General features: G+C 39.5%; 1 protein-coding gene across 2 annotated transcripts; it reads right to left on the reverse strand.

Moving 5' to 3' along the window:
* Positions 1–784: 784 nt before the first annotated feature.
* LOC101677579 (transcription elongation factor A protein-like 3) lies at positions 785–3,185 on the reverse strand. 2 transcript variants are annotated; one of them, XM_004777120.3, is made up of 3 exons: positions 3,013–3,185; positions 2,061–2,128; positions 785–1,688 (listed from the first exon to the last, which is right to left on the reverse strand). In XM_004777120.3, exon 3 carries the CDS (start codon positions 1,659–1,661, stop codon positions 1,059–1,061), a length of 603 nt encoding a protein of 200 aa, XP_004777177.1. In that variant the 5' UTR covers positions 1,662–1,688; positions 2,061–2,128; positions 3,013–3,185; the 3' UTR covers positions 785–1,058. The 2 variants fall into 2 exon arrangements, with proteins under 2 accessions (XP_004777177.1, XP_004777176.1); XM_004777119.3 differs by lacking the exon at positions 3,013–3,185 and adding an exon at positions 2,664–2,836.
* Positions 3,186–13,901: the final 10,716 nt, after the last annotated feature.

Below are 13,901 nucleotides of genomic sequence, written 5' to 3' on the forward strand. Positions count from 1 at the left end.
ACAATGACATTCATTTTCTAGCTGCCTAGACTTGTTACTGGGCACAGATGAGACCTCCTTCAGTCCTGCTCCAAGTGTCTGAATTCCATCCATATACCTGCTGCTGCATGGGAAATAGTGTGGGAGCCATACCACCCCCCCCACCAAGTATCTAGTAGAGGCTGGGTTACAACAGAGCTCACATAACTCAGTACCTCATTTGATCCACTTGGCAGGTCCATAAAGCAAGTAATATCCCCATTTTACAGATAACAACATTGACCCTTACAGCAGTAGATGTGTTATAACTGTCAGGTTGATTCCTGTAGCTATTAGTCCTAGAAAATGTGAGTTTTACCTATTTTTTCATGTTCTGATGAGGAATTTTGTCTTCACTGCCCTCTTAAACTCACAAAATGGTTAAATCACTTACCATGTATTCTTTTCAGCTTTTAGTTATTTTTAAATTATGACAGACATAATTCATATATTTAGGAAAAAGAGATGAGTGACCAAATAAAAAGAATCACACCATGGTGGAAGCCGTAGGATGGTACAGGACTCAGAAGGAGCAGCAATGCTTATGGACATGGTTACAACTAGGGGAAGATATGTGGTTGGGCACGCCTGCAGAACAATGCCATGGAAGTACCTAACCATGAGGTGATTGAACTCATTTCTGAGTATGGGTGAGACCTATTCTGGCTATCATGCAGGAAAAACCATTGCCTACTTTTCAGTGTAACACACTTTCAGAGTTTTCTCTGTGCACAAATGCATTATGCAAGTACTATATTTTTACAAAAATGGGCTGATACTGCATATGTGGTTCTGAAATTATTTTATCTTTATTATTTTTGCAATGTACCATGAATATCTTTTCCATGCACATGGATGAAAATTCTCTACTGAATGGCAGAGAGCATTATAGCTGGATCGAAAGGCTGCTGGTAACAAGAGTGACACCTAAAACAAAATATCAGCTTAAGGTTAAAGCACATAGCCTGGCAAATGCCTACGAGGGAAAGCAGCATCAGCAATATTCTCATCAGAGAAAACAAAATTGAAGGCCAAAGGCATTAAAGATATGGGATATCATGTAAGCCTCTTTGGCCCCTACCTCCACCCCTCACTCCCCTGACACCTCGTTGCCCCCTTGGGGCAAATGGATCCTGTACATCTCTTTGCATCCAGTGAAAACCACCCATTTTCTGTTTTTTTCTTAGCTCTTCCTGAGCCCTTGACATATCTCCACATTCTCTCATCATCTCCTCACTGCCCAAGTGCCTTTCCTGTAAGTCCTCCTGATAGTCCTTGGGGGAATCATCTGTCCCCCTGTCCGTTTTTCTTTTTGCTTTCCTGGGCACATAATCTTCAGCTGGGCGCTTTTCGGCAGCCCGTGGTTCACTCTCAGGCTTTGCCAGGGATTCTGGCTTGCCCTCACCATGTGGTTTTCCCTCATTATTGGACATATCCTGCTTTTCTTGCTTTCCCTCATCTTCTGGTTGTCCCCCATTATCTGATTGTCCCTTATTCTGGAGCTTCCCCTCATGACCTGGCTTCGCCTCCATTTCCAGCATTTCTTCCTCATCTGATTTTCCTTCATCTTCAGGCTCTACTTCATCTTCAGGTTTTCCCTCAATTTCCAGCTTTCCTTCATTTTCATTGTAGAGTTTTTCCATGTTGAATTTTCCCTTCTTTTCCTTGTCCTGGGGCAGGGGTGGGGGGAGGGGTGGGATGGGAAGGGGAAGAAAAAACAAAGACAAGGCAGACTGAGGACTTGGAGGTGGAAGGCAGATGCTGATATTACTGGCATTCTTCTCCTTGGCTGGATTCCCTGGCTTCCCAAGCCCTCCAAGTGTGTCTTCAGCCCACCCTTTACCCCGTAATTCATCCCACATGTGAGAGCCAACCATTTCCCTGGCAGGCCCTATCACCTTCTATACCATCCTTCAGCGTGGTGGGGTGGGCGCAATATATGTGGTATGGAGGATAGGCAGTGGGGTCCTCAAATTCTGCCCAAACTGTGCCCTCCACACCCTCCCCCCATTCCTGTCCAATGGCCTCCCCCTTTCACTAACCTGCAGATTCTGGACAGGTTCCTCCTTCTTTTCTAGCCTTGCAGAGTGCTGGGGACAGACACACAGACCTGCAGACAGACAGGAACAGGAGGGGGCCTGTGCACTCAGCCTACTTGTTTCTTTCCGGAATCTGAATCCTGTTCAAGCAACATTTCCCTCTCCTATCTCCCCCACATCCCAGCTGCCATTAATTTTCAGGCCTCAGACTCCAGACCAGGATGCTTTCCAAATGGTTTGGATCTCTGTGTCCTCCTCCGCTGCAGGCATGCCGCCCACCCTCTCCCCTTTTCCGCAGAGGTCAGTATTTCCTGTTAGGTACAGAGTGTGAGAGCGGGTTATTTCTAGAATATGTCTACATTTCACTGTCGCACTGCGGGGGCACCTCCCCGCATTTCAGGTCCAAAAATGGATGGAGGGCGCGGAGAAGGGGCGTCGAGGAGGCGGCGGTGGGGTGCTCCCTCCCCACCTGCCCACGTCCACGCTGCATCCCCCTCCTCATCGACCTCCCGGAACCCCATCCCACTCCGCGCTGCTCCAGGTTCCTACTCCCATCCACCTCCACCTCTGACCCGGGCTGCCGGCAGCGCCCACCTTCACACTGACCTGCGGGGCCCGGGGCAGGCCTGCGCCTCGTCGGGCTCGCCGAAGCCCGCTCACCCCTCGCCCGCCGCCCGGGCAGCTCAGGGAGCTGGTTCCGCGCGGGCGACGGGAGCGGAGGGCGCAGGGACGCGACCGCAGGGCCGGTGAACGGGCGGGCGCGGGGGCTGCTGCCCACGTCGGCGCCCAGCCAGTCACGTGAGCGCCGCGTCACCCGAGCTCGGTCCCCCACCCCGCTCCCCTTACCCCCATCCCCAAGGGACCAAGCAACCACACGCGGTGGAGGGCCGAGTGGCAAATGGGGAATCAAGGAGAGAGCAGGAGCCAGGAGGCTTCCGGACCGCAGGTGCTTTACCTGGCGCATCTCAGGCCCTCGCACTGCATCCCTCTGCGATGTACGTCATTGCCAGGTGTGACCGCTGTTCACAGGGACGGTACCCGACTTTGCCAGGAGCGCTCAACAACCGAGTCCCACAGGCTGCTTTCAAGTCCGGCTCTGCCTGACTCCTGAGCCCAGGCAGTAGTACCGCCAGGAAGCGGCACTGCCACCTTGAACAGCTGTGTTCCTGGACCTCTTCTCTGTACCCATGTTCTCTCTCCCTGAATGATTTCTGTTCATTTCCCCCTAAGCACAGATGATTCTCAAAGCTCCATCTCCAGACTCTTCCCTCCCCATAGCCCCAGACCCTCTTTGCCAGCTGTCTATTGGATACCACTGCTTGAATGTCCCTGAGGGACCTCAAAATCCTTACACCCCAACCTTTTTTCTGCTACTTCCTTCTCACCTTCTCTGTTCACTTCTCTTCACACTTGAAACTTGCGCTCCAGTATTGGACCGGTTCTCATGTAGAATGTCAGACAGCTAAAAAAGAAAGCATTAAAGTATTTTCTAAAACGTGTCATAGATGAACCAATTTATCATAATTCTTTGTCTACAACACAGTCTTAGCATCTACCTTTTGTCCCTCTTTTCTTTCCTTTCCTCCCCTTTATTCCCCTTCCCTTCCCTTTCCTCTTTCATACTGTGAAATCACCACCCAACTCAAAAACTAGAAAATTGCCAAAACTATAGTTGTTACAGTGTAACAGCATATATTTGGTTTTGACATTGTGACTATAGTGTGTCTTGATTTGGATCATGTTTATCCTGATTGGAAATAACTGAACTTCTTGAATACATAGATTAGTGTATCCCCTTTTGAATAATTTTTAGCTTTTATTTGTTCAGAAATTCCTTCTTCTTGTTTCTATCTCTTTTCTCCTTCTGAGATTCCTGTCATGCATATTTTAAATATGTTTTATTGTTTCTCCTGGTTCTTTTAGGTTTTGTTAATTTTTCCTCACTCTTTTTAATTTTTGCTCCTCAAACTGGATAATCTCAATTCATCTATCTTCAGAGTAACTGATTCTTACTTCTACATGCTCAAATATGCTGTCAAACCCCTCTAGTGAGCTTTTTACTTCAGTTATTTTCACTCCAGAATTTCTATTTTGTTCCTTTTTATAATTTCTATCTCTATACTCTCTCTGCTGATAGTTTGTATTTGCTAAGGCATTTTCCCCCTCATTTCCTTAGTGCTTTGTCTATGGCTTCCTGTAGCTCTTTGAACATATTTAAGAAAGTTGATCTAAAATTTTTTTCTAGTTTGTCTAATACATGAACTTTTTTATACTCAGTCTAATAATTTTTTCCTTTCCTAGAAATAGACCATACTTTCTTGTTTCTTCATATGCCTTACAATCTGTGTTGGAATTTGGACATTTTGTATATTAGAAAATGCCAATTCTGTAAATTAGATCCTCTCACTTTCCAGGTTTTGTTGTTGTTCTTTGTTGTTAGTTGTTTCTTTGTTTGTTGACTTTTAAAAGTACTTTTTGTGGGCGCCTGGGTGGCTCAGTTGGTTGGACGACTGCCTTCGGCTCAGGTCATGATCCTGGAGTCCCTGGATCGAGTCCCACATCGGGCTCCCAGCTCCATGAGGAGTCTGCTTCTCCCTCTGACCTTCTCCTTGCTCATGTTCTCTCTCACTGTCTCTGTCTCAAATAAATAAATAAAATCTTTAAAAAAAAAAGTACTTTTTGTAAATTCTGTTTTCTTTGTCATGTGAGGTCACTGAAATCTCAGTAATTAACTCAGTAATCAACTGGTATTTGCCAGTTTGGATTAGTTCAGTAATCAACTGGTATTTGGACAGAGTTACTTTAAATGTCTAGAGCCAACAGAAGAAAAATGCTTTCCCAGTCTTTGCAGATGAGCTCCAAGTTGAGATATTTTTAATGCTTTACTTTCTGCTTTTTCAGACCTTAAGACCAGCCCAGGGTGAACATGTAAGGCCTTCTCTGGCCTTTGCTGAGCATGTGTCCAATCTTGGTATGGACATATAGTATTTGGTTTCTTTTATATAAAGTTTTTAAAAGTGCTTGTTTCTCCATGTGTGTCTTTTCCGCAGCTTCTCATACTTATACTTGTCAGTCTGTCTATTTTTTTTTTTTATCCTGAATGTTGTTCCTTGCCCCAGGCTGCTTTGGTCAATACCTATGACTTTAAATGCTTTTGGCAAAAGTTACCCAGGAAGCTGCCCCAGTCCCAGTCCGAGGAATGCTCTGTCTCATGTGACAAATGGAAGTTTTTGTGCTGGTCCTTGAGAGAACTGACAGGTAGACTAAGACTCACAACCACAATTCTATAAGAATAGAATCTGAATTCTTCCCTCAGGCACTAGCAGTCTAAATCAGGATATTAAGCTGCCATGTACAGACTGTTGAAAATCTGGGGCATGATGGATGGTAGGTAAACAATTTAAAATTTCTGACCACAGAGGAGTAGTAGAAATTTCACTAAATTTCCCCTGATTGTTACAATTTTTATTTTACTAGATTCCAGAGTTCTACAGAAGTTGATTCTGATACTTTTTGCTAGGTTATTAGTTGCTTTTAGGAGAGGGATCAAGTCTCAGAATTCCATTGCCATTTTCAGTAAATTTACTTTTCTTTCTATTTTATTTGTTAGTGTTGGTAGTTTGTGTCTTTATTGGAATTTGTCCCTGTCATCTATCTTGTCTTACTTACTGTCACACAGCTGTTCATGGTATTACTGTATAATCCTCTGTAAATCTTTGAAGTTAAGAGTCATGTCCCCTCTTTCATTCCTAATTTTAATAATTTGAATCCTTATCCTTTTTTTTTTTCTTGGTAGGTCTAGTTATAGCATTGTCAGGTTTTTTTCCCTTATATTTTCAAAGAACCAACTTTTGGTTTTAGTGATATTCTCTATTGTTTTACTGTTCTCTATTTCATTTATTTCCACTCTAATCTTTACTATTTCCTTCCTTATTATTTTTTGTTTGTTTGTTTTAAGCAATTTTTTCTAGTGCTTTAAGGTGAGAATTTAAATTATTGATTTGAGATTTTCATCTTCTTAATATAAGGATTTACATCTATAATAGTCCCTCAAAGCACTGCTTAACTATATCCCCAAAGTTACGGTTTGTTGTGTTTTCATTTTTATTCATCTCAAAGTAGTTTCTAATTTCTTTCATCATTTCTTCTGACTAAATGAAAATATACTGTTTAATTTATACATGTTTGTAGATTTTTCAGATTTCCTTATGCTTTCAATTACTAACTTAATTCCATTATTGTCAGAGAATATTATTTGTATGATTTCAATCTTTATAAATTTATATGGTATTTTATTATCGTCTACTATATGGTCTCTCCAAAAGAAAGTTGGATAGAATATGTATTTTGAAGCTGTTTGGAGTATTTTATAGATTTCTAGCTGGTTTGATTATATTCAACTGTCTTCTTTTCTTTTTTTAAAAAAAGATTTTATTTATTTACTTCTCAAGAGAGAGCAAGCGAGCACGAGTAGGGGGTGGAGAGGGAGGGGCAGAGGGAGAAGCAGACTCCCGTCTGAGCAGGAAGCCCAATGCAGGACAATCCCAGGACCCTGGGATAATGACCTGAGCTGAAGGCAGATGCTTAACTGACTGAGCCACCCAAGTGCCCAACTGTCTTATTTTCTTATTGATATTCTTCCTACTTGTTCCATCAAGTTTTTAAAGTGTCATTTTGAAATCTCTAGTTACTATAATCAAATTGTTTCTTCCCTTTTTTTTTTTTCTGGCAGTTTTTGCTTCATGTATTTTGACATTTATGTATGTTTACATATGTTTTAATATATTCTTGATGGGTTGACCTTGTCATTATGAAATACCTTTCTTGTTCTCTGATAACATTTTTGTCCTAAAGTCTATTTTGCCCGATATTAAAATACCCTTCTCATGGCATATATTTTTCCATCTTTTCACTTTCATTCTGTTTATTTCTTTGAATCTAAAAGTCTTTCTCTTGTAAATAGTATGGAGTTGGATTAATTTGTATTTAATGTAATCATGGGTAAGGTAGGATTTACATCTGCCATTTTATTATTTGTTTTCTATATGCTTATTGTCTTTTTTGCTCCTTTATTTATCCACTATTGCATTCTTTTTAAAAGACATTTTTAGTATGCCATTTTAATTCTCTTGTTTTTAAAGATTTAAAAAATTATTTTCTTAGTGGTTGCCCTAGGGATTAAAATTAACATCTTAAGACAATCTAATTTTGCCAATTCTAACTTAACTTCAATACTATTAAAAAGTTTGTTGTAATATATCTTCATTCCCTCCTTCCTCTTTTGTGCTATTATTGTCGTAGAAACTACACATTTAGCTATTGTATACCCATAAACACTGTTTTATAATTATTGTTTTTATGTAGTTTTCCTTTAAATCAAATAAGAGTCACAAACGTACATTTATACTCTCTGTATTAATTTTTTATTGTTGCTGTAACAAAGTACCACAAAGTTCATGGCTTAAACAACAAACGTTTATTCTCTTACAATTCTGGAAGTTATAATTTTTTTAAAAGATTTTTATTTATTTGACAGAGAGAGAGAGAGAGATCACAGGTAGGCAGAGCAGCAGGCAGGGGAGGGGGGAAGCAGGCTCCCCACTGAGCAGAGAGCCCAACGCAGGGCTCGATCCCAGGATCCTGAGATCATGACCTGAGCCAAAGGCTGTGGCTTAACCCACTGAGCCACTCAGGTGCCCCTGGAAGTTATAAATTTGAAATAATCTTATGGGGTTTAACCAAGGTCTTAACAGGGTAATTCTGCCTGTGGAAACTTTAGGGGAGCATCCATTTCTTTGCATTCTCCAACTTCTAGAACTGCATTTCTTGATTTATGTCCATTTTCTCCATCTCCAAAACCACCAGCATAGCATATTCAAATGTCTCTGCTTCCATCATCACATTGCTTTCTTCCTCTTCAATGTCAAATTTCCTTCTGTTTTTCTTTGATAAGAACATGTGTGATTGCACTTGGGCCCCACCCAGAAAATCCAGTATAATCTCTCCATCTTGAGATCTTTAGCTTAATCAAAACTGCAAAGTCTATTTTTGCCATATAAGACAATATTTATAGGTTTCAAGGTTTGGATATGAGTATTGGTGGGGAGGCCATTATTTAGCCAACAACTTTGTCTTTTATATTCACCTATTTTAGTTACCTGGCCAGTGGTCTTTATTTCTTAATGTGGATTCAAGTTACCATCTAGTGCCCTTTGATTTGAGCCTTAAGGACTCTGTTTAATATTTCTTATAGAACAGCAAAAATGTTTAAAAATTCTCTCAATATTTGTTATCTGAAAATGTCTTAATTAATACTTAATTTTTAAGGGAGAATTTGTTGGTTAAGAAATCTTGGTTAATATTGATTTTCTTCTGCATTCTGAAGATGAATTCCCACTGTCTTCTGACTTCCATGATTTCTGATTAGAAGACCACTTGTAGATTAGTGTTTTTCATCAAATTTGAGAAGTTTTGGTTATTGTATTTTCAAATGTATTTCCTCATTGCTTACTTTTCCTCATCTCTTTCTGTGATTCCTGTTATGTCTATGTTGGTGTACTTGATAGTGTCCCAAGGTTCTGTGTATCAATATACTCTCATTAATTTTTATTTCATTTTTCAGACTTGAAATCTTTATTTACCTATTTTTAAGTTTAATGATTCCTCCTTCAGCCAGCTCAAGTGAATTTCTCATTCCCATTATTTTCTGTTCAATGAGAAAAATACTATATTTTCAATAAATACTATATTATCAATAAACTGGATATCCACATGCAAAAGAAAGAAGTTGGGAACCTACCTTACACCACTTACAAAAAGTTAACTCAAATGTATCAAGGATTTCAACCTAAGAACTAAAACTGAAAATTCTGGAAGAAAAAGGTGGAAAAAACTTCATGTCATTGGATATGGCAATGATTTCTTGAATATGATACTCAAAGCATAGGCAACAAAAAGAAAATAAGTAAATCAGTGCTACGGACTGAACGTTTATGTCCCACCAAAATTCACATATTGAAGCATGCTAGAAAAAGCCATTGTTGCCCCGAGAGGATTGTTAAACTCGACTGTGGTAAGGGCTCAGAAAAGAAAGAAGAGTGCTGGAAATAAAGTTTTCATCTTCTTTGAGAGTAATACATTATCATGTATAGAATGTTGGTAGTGATATGAATGGTAAACACCATTCTGTGAGGTCACAGAATGTGGAACATATTATTGGACAATGGAGAAAAAGCTACCCTTGCTATTAGGTGGCAGATAACTTGGCTGAACTGTATTCATATTTGAGTGTTTTGTAGAAGGTAGTACTTGCAAGCAACAAAAATGCATTTTTAGCTGAGGATATTTCTAGAAAAAGTGTGGGAGGATCATCTTGGTTCCTCCTGACTGCTTATCATACAATGTAAAAAGGAAGAAGTGATTGAAGAAGAAATTTTTAAGCTAAAAGGAACCAGAGCTTAAGGATTTGGAAAATCCTTAGCCCACCAAAATTGTAAAAATTTAAGAAAGGAAGTTCTAAGAGTATGGTGGAATAATAATTTGATAAGGAGATTAGTATGGCTGTGAACCACAATCTTAATCAGCCACTCCAGCAGAAACACTGCCAATCTGAGCAGAAGATGACAAAGATGTTGTAGAATGAAGGAAGCTTTTCAATTTCTTTGATTCTTCAGAACAGGATAATAAACCTATTCTGCTGTGAACTTGCACTATTCAAGAAAAGTAAAGAATGGCCATGAATATAATTCAGAGATTATCAAGATCACCATCTTCAGTGTTGATAGGTCAGATTGTCTCTAACCAAAGCCATGGGTAGTCCAGAACCAGTGAACACAGCTCCCACCTTCAGACTACTGGGGATTTGTTCCTCACCTATCAGAGCTAATATGTGGGTGAGGACCCTAAAGACAGCTGATATGTAAGAAGGGTTACCACAGAGCTATAGCAGAGACAGCAACTCTAAGAGCTACAGGAATGATGTTGACACTTCAGAGGGCCTGAAGGGCAGAACACTGAACCAAAGATTATTCTCATGCCTTAAGATCTAATGGGATTTGTCTTGCTAGGTTTTTTACTTGCTTGGGACCCATCACCCCTTTCTTCTTTCCTGTTTCTACCTTTTGAATGGAAATATCTACCTTATACTGCCCCACTATTATATTTTGGAAGTACATAACTTATTTGGTTTCATAGGTTTGTAGCTGGAAAGTAATTTTGGTTAAGGATGAATTATACCTAGAATCTCACCGATATCTCATTTAGATAGTATTTAGAAGAGATTTTGGACCTTTGACTTTAGAGTTTCTGTGAAATGATTTAAAGCTTCTAAGGCTGTTGGGATAGAATTAATGTATTATGCATGTGAAAAGGACAAGAATACTGGGGGCCAAGTTTGGACTACTATGGTCTGAATGTTTGTGTCCTCCTGAAATTTATATTTTTGAAGCCCTAATCCCCAATGTGATGGTATTTGGAGATGAGATATTTGGGATATAATTAGATTTAAAAGAGGCCATAAGGGTGAAACCTTTAAATGGGACCACTGTCCTTATAAAAAGAGGAAGAGACTAGAGTTCTCTCTCTTTCCAATATGAAAGGATCAGCAAGAAGGTGGGCATCTGCAAACCAGGAAGAGGGACCTCACCGGACACTGAATTTTCCAGAACCCTTGATCTTAGACATCTCAGCCTCCTGAATGGCAGGAATAAAATGTTTGTTGTTTAATGCACCACATCTAATGCATTTTGTTGCAGTAACCCAAATTAATACAATTGGAATTCATCAAAATACCATTTTGTGCATCAAAGAATACTATCAAGAGAGCTAAAAGGCAACCTACAGATTGGGGAAAATATTTACAAATCATATGTCTATTTAAGGAGACTATATAAAGGTCTCCTACAACTCAGCAACAAAAAGAACCCAACTAAAAAATGGGCCAAGAACTTGAATAGACATTTCTTCATAGAAGATATGCTAATGGCTAAAGCATATTAAAAAATGCTCAGCATCGCTATTAGAGAAATGTTAATCCAAACAACTGTGAGATATGACTTCACACCTATTAAGATGGCTATTATAAAAAAAAAAAACTCAGAAAACAATGTGTTAGTGAGGACATGGGGAAAATTGGAACACTTGTACTCTGCTGGTGGGAATGTAAACTGGTGCAGCTGCACCAACATGCTGTTTACTCAAAACAAAACAAAACAAAACAAAACATATCATTATCATATGTTCCAGCAATTCACTTCTGGATATATACCCAAAATAATTGAGAGCAGAGGCTTAAATAGATATTTGCACTCCCATGCTCATAGCAACATTAGTCACAATAGTCATAAGGAAAAAGCAACCCAAGTGTTGCTTGGGAAATAAATGGACAAATAATATGCAATATATACATTCAATAAAATATGGTTCAGCCTTAAGAAGGAATAAAATTCTGTTACACACTATAATACAGGTGAACCTTGAAAGTATTATGTTAAGTTAAATAAGCCAGACACAAAAAGACAAATTCTGCATTATTCCACTTACGTAAGAGTCCTACAAGAGTCAAATTTATACAGACATAAAGTAGAATAATGGTTACCAGGGCAGTGGGAGATGGAGAATGAGAAGTTTTTGTTTAATGGGTATAGAGTTTCAGTTTGAAATGATGAAAAAATTGCTGGAAATGAATAGCAGTGATTATTCCACAACAATGTGAATGTACTTAATGCTACTAAATTGTACACTTAACAATGATTAAAATATAGATATGGCATTATGTATATTTTTCTACAATAAAAATTAAAAACATGAACCATTTCAAAGTGAACAATTTAGTAGTATTTAGTGCATTCACAGTGTTGTGTAGCCACCACTTCTAATTAGTTCCAAAACATTTCTATCACCCCAAAGTAAAATCTTCTTACTCACTAAGTAGTTTCCCTCCTTTACTGTATCTACCCAGTCTCTGGTCACCAATTTGTGTTATATACTGTCTTGGTCTTCTGATTCTGCTGTACGAAACTCCACAGATTGGGTGACTTAACAGAAATTAATTTCTCATAGTTCTGGAGGTTAAAATTCCAAGATCAAGTTGTCAGCAGGTTTGGTTTCTCTTGAGGCCTCTTTTCTTGGTTTGCAGATGGCTACCTTCTTGCTACATCTTCATATGGCCCTTTTCTTTTGAGCAAACCCTCTTGGTGTCTCTTCCTTTTCTCAGGAGAATACTTATTTGATTGGGGGCCCACACTTAAGACTTTATTTAACCTTATATAACTCCTTAAGGACCCTATCTCCACATACAGTCACATTGGGGGTTAAAGACTCAACCTATGAATTTGGAGGGGACACAATTCAGTACCTAACAATCCACCCTCTGGCCCCCCAATACTCATCCTTCTCATATACAAAATATAAAATACATTTATCCCATTCCAACAGCCCCCCAAATCTTAACCTATTCCAGCATCAACTCCAAAGTCTCATCTATCTAAATTAAGTCTCGGTGAGAATAGAAATATGATTCATCCTGAGGCAAAAATCCTCTTTAGCTGTGAGCCTGTGAAACTAAAGAATTTAAGTGCTTCCAGATATGATGGTGGATAGACATGAAATATATATTCTCCTTTCAAAAGGGAGAAATCCATGATCATGAAGCTTTTACCATGCTTTCATCTAAGAGTTAAGGTTTTAGCTCCTAGGTTTAAGTTTTTCACTCATTTTGAGATAATATTTGTATATGGTGAAGTTAAGGGTCCAGCCTTATTCTTTTGTATAGGAATATGTAGTGTTCCCACCACCACTTGTTGAAAAGTATATCCTTTCCCCATTGAATGTTCTTGGGACCCTTGTTGACAATCTTTTTTTTTTTTTTAAAGATTTTATTTATTCATTTGACAGAGAGATCACAAGTAGGCAGAGAGGCAGGCAGAGAGAGAGGGGGAAGCAGGCTCCCCGCCGAGCAGAGAGCCCCATGCAGGGCTCGATCCCAGGACCCTGAGACCATGACCCGAGCCCAAGGCAGAGGCTCAACCCACTGAGCCACCCAGGTGCCCCTGTTGACAATCTTTTGACTATGCATGTGTGGGTTTATTTTTGAAATGTGTATTTGATCTCATTGTCCTCTATGTCTGTCATTATGTCAATACTACACTATTTTGCTTATTGTAGCTTTGATAACAGTTGCACTGCAATGAATGGACTCTTCTGAAGAGCTTCCGGTGGGAGCATTGCCCTTCCCACACAGTAATTTCTGACTTCTGGTCTCCAGACCTGTGAGAGAATAAATTTGTATTATGGTAGTTTTGTTTGTTCGTTTGCAGCAGCTACAGGAAACCAATACAAATGAATATTTATGCTTATTTTCAACTTTCCACCTTTCCCCTGAAACAAGCAGATAAACACTCCCTAGTAATGGGATCAATTAAAAATGGCTAGGATGGACTCTCATAACCAAGGTTTTAAATTGGCAAGAGGAAATTTTTATTCATTTTGATAAGGGAAAAATCTATGTTCTACGATGGCCAACTGAGTCAGCAAAAGAGTCCTAGCTCCTGCCCCCGGGCTCTTCCAGGTTCTTCTTTCTGCCCTGCTTCCTGTGCGTGCCAGAAGTACCAAGTATTGGAAAAGAGAAGCATATAAATTATCCTCTTCGTCTGTGCTCGGGGCTCAGACCTTTGGAGATCATTCTCCTCTGAGCCCGCAGGTGTTAAATAAACCTGTGATCCTCCAAAGTTTCCGAGTGCCACTTGGTTCTTCCATCAGGACCCAGACCAGGTTCTGTAACAATTTTATTGTTTATATCCTACATTGGAATGAGAGAAAAGCATTACATAGTCTTCAGTTGAAGAA

This window comes from Mustela putorius, unplaced genomic scaffold, assembly GCF_011764305.1.
Source record: "Mustela putorius furo isolate JIRA1106 unplaced genomic scaffold, ASM1176430v1.1 tig00000842_pilon_pilon_pilon, whole genome shotgun sequence".
NCBI classification, from domain to species: Eukaryota; Metazoa; Chordata; class Mammalia; order Carnivora; family Mustelidae; genus Mustela; species Mustela putorius.

Bases quoted from the DNA above. Each gene is read 5' to 3' on its own strand.
- LOC101677579 (XM_004777120.3), bottom strand. From the start codon at position 1,661: ATGGAAAAACTCTACAATGAAAATGAAGGAAAGCTGGAAATTGAGGGA.